Source organism: Enhydra lutris, unplaced genomic scaffold (assembly GCF_002288905.1).
Source record: "Enhydra lutris kenyoni isolate GAN:26980312 unplaced genomic scaffold, ASM228890v2 scaffoldscaffold2, whole genome shotgun sequence".
In the NCBI taxonomy this organism is placed as follows: Eukaryota; Metazoa; Chordata; class Mammalia; order Carnivora; family Mustelidae; genus Enhydra; species Enhydra lutris.
Genome location: NW_019154086.1, coordinates 9,779,262 through 9,786,090, shown reverse-complemented (window position 1 = coordinate 9,786,090; position 6,829 = coordinate 9,779,262). Strand labels below are relative to the sequence as shown.

General features: G+C 40.8%; 1 protein-coding gene across 2 annotated transcripts; it reads left to right on the top strand.

The window, feature by feature from the left end:
* The first annotated feature begins 5,760 nt into the window (after positions 1-5,760).
* LOC111152185 (uncharacterized protein C8orf59 homolog) lies at positions 5,761-6,070 on the top strand. Of its 2 annotated transcripts, XM_022510580.1 has the most exons (2): positions 5,761-5,898; positions 6,026-6,070. In XM_022510580.1, exons 1-2 carry the CDS (start codon positions 5,761-5,763, stop codon positions 6,068-6,070), a joined length of 183 nt encoding a protein of 60 aa, XP_022366288.1. The 2 variants fall into 2 exon arrangements, with proteins under 2 accessions (XP_022366288.1, XP_022366279.1); XM_022510571.1 differs by lacking the exon at positions 6,026-6,070 and having other exon boundaries at positions 5,761-6,018.
* Positions 6,071-6,829: the final 759 nt, after the last annotated feature.

Genomic DNA, 6,829 nt, shown 5'->3' with positions numbered 1-6,829 from the left:
ACTGGAATTGGTGAATTTCTAGTCTTCCAGTTCTTTTCCCGGGATGACAGATTGAAATACCGTGTTTTTAAAATACTGGCTTATATTGGTTCTCTTGGTGTGATTTTGCTCTGTGTTTTTCTGGCTTTATTTGATTATTTTTCTTAAAGATGACACCTGCATTCATGCTTTTGGACTTAGGTTTATTTAGATGTGGGAAGGAAAGACAAGGCAACAAAAATTTTGTATTGAATCAATTACAGCTATATAAATGAGTAAACATTTTTCTCCAGCAAAAAACATTTTTTTTTTTCAGTTTCAAAATTGATAGAAATACCATCCTGTCACTGAGGCCAGACATACGCTTGAGTTTGAGGGTTTTTTTTTCTGTTGGAGGGTTATGAGAGGAGGAAGGCTGACAGAAACAGTTATTTTCAAATCTGAAGGGGAAAAAGTGTGAGTGCCATTCTCTTTTGTACAAGTTGTTTCGGGTATTTGCAAAAAGGGGCTCTTGCCTCCCTGCAGAGGGAGGGAGAGAGGCCCGGAAGAAAAAGCAGCTTACTTCTCTGTATAAAAATATGTGGCTGACTTTGGTAAACATTTCTCTACAACTGAGCCAGAGCTGCAAGCTATGCCTCCAGGGAGCTGAGGAGGAGAGAGCATCACTTCACTGTAACCAGAGCAGCAGAAGGCCTTTATTGTCACGATTGGGAAGTTAAAGGGGAACTTACAATAAGTGTGCTCAATTTAAGAAAAATTAAAAAAAGTGAAATTTTCCTGTGACAAATCCACGGAGGTATTTATAAGGTGTTTGAGCAGGTAATTAGCACCCAAACCAGGTTTCAGGAAATAGTTCTGGTCACCTCAAATGAAGAATATATAATGAGCTGAAGAGCTTGATTTTCAATGGATGATTTACCCAGGACAATAGGCCAAACAGAACCGGGTAAAGGGTTTACAAATGGTAACTTGAGAAGCAGTAGGCTTCCTTCCTGGGAGCTTAATTCTGTCCCCTTCTTCTAGTGCCCTGTCCCTTCTCTTCAGCTTCTCTTCTTCCATCACGAATACACACAAACCATAAGTTTCCTTGAAAGATTGAACGGAGTCCTTAAAAAAAATTCTGTCAAAGAAACATGGAGCGTGTACAAAAAATACAGAGTAAAATGGGTCTGTTGGCGTCTACATCTGGACTACCTCGGCCTGAAACTTTGGAGACCGCATTTTAGCTTCCGCGCTGAGGGAGGTTGCGGAGTCTTTCCCTATTGGTCTCTTGCGCTGAATAACAAGTGAGGCTGAAAAGATAACTTATTCTTTCCCAAGGCTGTTCCAGGACTGACAATACCAGGACCTGCAGATGACCGTGTTCAAAATGGTTCAACATTTAACCGACATCGTTACATGATTTTGTCGATTGAAGAAGGACTCCTCCTACCACAGGCGCGACGGTTTGCTCTGCTGCAAGCGTTAGTATTTCTAGTAACATAGTAAAAAAATGCCACAGTAACTCTGGTAACAAAATGAACACTAGCAGTTACCTTTCACCTACTGAGCCTCTTGTATACGGCGAGGTGAATTTTACTTTATCATCATCTAAAATGTTTTCATGATTCTTATTTTGCTCATTTATGTTTAAGTTCTCCCCTACCTCCCACTTACCTTGGGCACACATTGAAGGCTAAAAGAAGATAGCTTAGATGTCGTGTTATAAACTAGGAAATAGATTTAGAAAGTTCAGCTTACTGCCCAAGGTCACTTAGTGTCACAACTTAGACCAAAATCAAGATTTCCTAATTTCTAATTTTGACTGTCCCCCCGCCCCCAGGGCATTCGACCATCTTCCTATGTGGTTAATAATATATGAGAGCTGCCTAAGAATACCAATTTCTACTGAGGCATGTTCTCTGTCATTAAGTGCTCCAGCAAACTGTTAATTAAGATTGTTTTGAGCTGTTTACCAATTTAGGTGATGTCAGATACTTCTTCTCTTGGATTCTGTTAGCCTCTTGGGATGGCAGAAAATTCTGTTGATTCTGCTGCCTGCGGTTTGGCCATCTGTTCTAAATCATGATTGCGGCTGCCATTTGGAAATCCATAATCTGACACCGTTACCGGAATTGTACATTTAAATGCATTAGGCTTTGTGTGAGTCACAAGTCCTTCATAAGATCCCCTCAATTTTATAGGATGTCCACAGAGAGTGCTAAATTTTAAAGTTGAAGGGTATAGTGAAGAAGTTCTACTCTTGTTCTCCTCCCTAGGCATTTTGTTAAAGAGGTCTGAGATAGAAAATAAAACACTGGAAGGTACAATGTGATGACTAAGCACAAAACAGTCAGGAAGGGTCAGAAATAGGAATGAAATCATAGGTATTTCAGTCAGGCTTACAAAGTTCTCCCTCAAGGCACCCTAGAAATGATCAACACGATTCAATGTGCATAGGACTATGGAAGACTTTCGAGAAGTATTCTGTCTTAATATAAATGTTTAGTTGAAGAAACAAATTTGGATGTCACATTTTGCAATTTCCAGAGTTAATTCGTAGTTCCTTAATCTTCCTAATATCCTTTATCATTCGACTTAACTATTAAGCCCTTAAGGGTTTAAAATTCTTCTGATATAATGAGTTAATACCAAAAAAATATGTAGGACATTGTCTGATACATAGTAAGTGTTCTGTAAATGTTTGCCATGATTATTCTTTGTTCATGTACCATTTACTGGGTGTGATTCTAGTCACTGGAGACTCACTAAAGGGGAGTCCTTAATAATGAATGAGGTCCTGCCCTCAGGGATTTTATAGTGACCTGAAAGAGGCAGGTAAGTAGGTTATGACACAGATACCCAGAACAGTATACAGAGGATGTTGTGGGAACATGGGGCACCTGGGTGACTTAGTTGTTAAGCATCTGCCTTTGGCTGGGGTCATGATCCCAGAGTCCTGGGATCTAGCCCTGTGTTGGGCTCCCTGCTCAGGGGGGAGCCTGCTTCTCCCACTTCCCCTGCCCCTCCCCCTGATTGTGCGCCTGCTCTGTCAAATAAATAATCTTTAAAAAAAAATTATGTTGCGGGAAACAAGAGGGGCAAGCAGATTTCCTGGGCCCACCCTAGATTTGCTAAATCTCAACATTAAGCTCCTCAGGCAATCCCAAGTTAGCCTGGGGTGTTTGCCTAATCTAAATTAGGCTGGAAGAAAATTTCTGGGAGAGCCTTTCTGGCGGAGTTGGAATCTGGAAGAATGGACCCAGGCTGAGGGAAAGTTGTTCAAACAAAAGTAGGAAAGAACCTCTCTTATTTGGAGACCTGCTGGTAGGTGGGTGTGGCTGGAGGGAAGGACTTGTGGGAAAGGCTCTTCGTGAGCCTGCCTGAGCCGTACAAGTAGGATGACCATAGGTATCATTACCCACATTAGGATACTTTTGAGAATGAAAGAAGGTGTTATTAATAATTATGTGGGAGAGTAGTTACCCTCTGTAGGAGATGATGCAAGGGGGTACACAAGAGCTCAAAAGAGATCTCAGGGGCCCTTCAGAGTGCAGCTGTGGAGTATTGCCCAAAGTGATGGCCGCCATTGAAGAATGGAGCAGGCTGGCGACAAGATGAGATCTGTGCCTCAGAATTCTTCCTGCTGTCTTACCAATTGGATATTATTCTGAGCGAAATTGTCAATTTTGGAGAATAGTTCATGTGTATACAATTTAAGTATGTCATTTATGGTTATTCTTTTATTTTTCTTTTAAGATTTTATTTATTTATTTGACACACAGAGAGAGATTACAAGTAGGCAGAGAGGCAAGCAGAGAGAGGAGGAAGCAGGCTCCTCGCTGAGCAGAGAGCCTGGTGCGGGGCTCGATCCCAGGACTCTGAGACCATGACCTGAGCTGAAGGCAGAGACTTTAACCCACTGAACCACTCAGATGCCCCTCTGGTTATTCCTTATAAGGATCCTAAAGTAATGCTGAAAATGAACTTAGCAATTAAAAATCAGATGTAAAGGTTGCAGTCTGGGAAATCCACGGTGCTAGCTAATAACTGGTCCTAGAATACCATAATTTCATTTGTAGAACAATAGGCACATTCACTCATTCATTATTTATTAAACACCTACTATAATTTTTTTTTTAATTTTTAAAGATTTATTTATTTATTTGAGAGAGAGAGAGGGCCAGCACTGGGTGGGGTTGGGGGGATGGGGCAGAGAGAAAGGGAGAGAGAGAATCCCAAGCAGAATCTTCACTGAGTGTAGAGCCTGATGCTGGGGTGGACCAGGACCTGAACCAAAATCAAAAGTCAGACACTTAACTGACTAAGCCATCCAGGTGCCCCTAAATACCTACTATTTACTATTCATTCCTTTAGGTACTGGGGAAACAGAATGAACAAGCAGATGAGGTCCCTGTCTTTATGAAGCTTACATCCTAGCAGAAGAGATAGACAGTAATTAAATAAATATGTAATATAATTTCAGATATTGTTAAGTGTCGAGGAAAAAATCCAATCAGATAAGAGGCTAAAGGATTAGAGAGTGACTAGTAGTCAGGGACATGGCATTTTAATTAATTTGGTTATAGACAGCCTCCTAGAATGGCACTGCATGCAGTGAGGGAATGAGCCATGTGACCACCTGAGGTTCACAGTTCAAGCAGAGGGAGAGGAAGTGCAAAGGCCCCAAGGTAGGAGCAAGCTCAATGAGTTGGAGAAGCAGAAAGAAGAACTTCAACGTGCCTTCTGATCAGGTGACTCCGAACTACATGTCATGGCCTACAAGGCTTCACGTGATCTGGCCTGTATCTACCTATCCCTACCTCCTAAGTTTGGGATAGAGCTATGGCCTATATGTGGATAGTCCTTGAGAAGTCTGAGGGAATCCTGGTAAGTCAGCTTTCCTTAACCTGAGTCTTCTAACTCTGTTATTTTGAAAGCATTTTTTTTTTTCAGGAAAAAGACAATAATTCTAACACGAGCATCTGTAATCTACTGGCAGAGTGCTTTACAAATGTCATTTATTGAAGCCTTACACCAGCCCTTGTGGGATTAGCAATATTGTCACCATTTTGTAGATGAGGAAACAAACCCAAAGAGGTTAAATAACTTTTGCATGGTTAGATTCTATTAGAAGGTGATTTCAGATCTTTTTGCCACAAAATGTCTTTCAGTTCTGTGTAGCCATAAGTAATATGAAATAGGGTATACCGGTAGGACACTCTACCTAAGCCTTGGTTCCTGACAGCAGCTCCAAAGCACAGTTTACAGGATGGTACCTTTTTTTCTGCATGAGGAAATCTCAAAGACTAGTATATAAACCTTGTACAGAATAATATCCCATTCCCCCCCCCCAAAGAAGCCCATAATGAATAAGAAAGCCAGATTTTAATTCTGGTGCTGTCACTAATTAGGCCTGTGACCTTGGTGTGTCCTTTGGTCCATCTGAGTCAAGTTTCCTGATCTGTAAAATGGGTGCTATAATATAAATCTAGCAAAAGTGCTTTGAAATGGGAATGAAATACACATAAAAGGAGTTACAACTTTACTGTAAATATATTTGGCCAATTAAAAAACTGCCCTAGTGAATGAATGGTGGGTTCAATTTCCGAGGTTGGGAATATTAAAGCATACATAAACACAAACAACTGTTGGAGTGATAAATAACTATAAATTTCTCTCTGTTAGCTTAACAGGCTATTTTCACCCTTCATTCTTTTTCATCTTTGAACTCGAAAGTCTCTATAAAGGGAAATGACTTCACTTGGAGCTTGTGTTGCTGCAGGAAGGTTATCCAAGACAATGGCCAAGAACAAACTAAGAGGGCAGAAGTCCAGGAATGTATTTCATATAGCCAGCCAAAAAAATTTTAAGACTAAAAACAAAGCAAAACCAGTTATCACTAATCTTAAGAAGATAAACACTGTGAGTGATGAAAAAGTTAACAGAGTGAATAAAGCTTTTACAGATACACAAAGGGAACTTCCACATTTCTCAAAAGGCCTTTCCCTTGAACCTCTACAGAAACAGCTGATTCCTCAGCACGACTTTCAGTCATGAAAATGAGCCAGTTAATGTTGATGAAGCAACAAGATTAATGGTTCAGCTATAATACTCTGCGAATACATCAAATAACCCCAAAAGAGCAATATATTAAATGTTTTGTACAGTTTTATTAAAAAAAAAAAAAAGTCAGTGGGGGGATGGTGCCTGGGTAGCTCAGTTGGTTAAGCCTCCAACTCTTGATCTCAGCTCAGTCTTGATCTAAAGGTTGTGGACTCAGGTTCCACGTTGGCCTCCACTGGGTGTGGAACCTACTTAAAAAAACAAAGGCTATACAGAAAGGGTGAGGAGCTGTTGAGGCTACTGCCAAGTGAGATGAACTGTGGGGTACCTTCATTTTAGGCAGTAGAAAAAGAACAATTATTTCTAGAAACTAAAAAAAAAAAAAGACAAAAGGAAAGAAAAGAGAATCGAGGGCAGGAAAGAACGAAAAATTTCCATCTATCTAGGGCCATTTGTGGAGTGACTTAATTTTAATCAGCTGGTTTGGGCCAACTGTGGTCTACCTAACCTCTAGTCAGGGGTAGGCATGGAAGAGAACCCAATGCCTTAGTGCCATTGATATTCTAAGGTGCTGTCCATTTACATCTGCCCAGTGAAGAAGTCTTTAGCCTCCATAGGCACTAGGACTCCTGGGTTGGACTTACAGAGGCTATCACCATCCTTCCTGCAGTCCAGGGAGGGAGGCTGAACTAGCAACAGGAAAGGTTCACTTAGGAAGAGTAGGGTTTGGGGAAGGCTGTAAGATGTGGAGCTGGTAGAGAAAGATCAGTTAATACAGGAGACGGCTATAGTCTTTCAAAACAAG

Bases quoted from the DNA above. Each gene is read 5' to 3' on its own strand.
- LOC111152185 (XM_022510571.1), top strand. From the start codon at position 5,761: ATGGCCAAGAACAAACTAAGAGGGCAGAAGTCCAGGAATGTATTTCAT.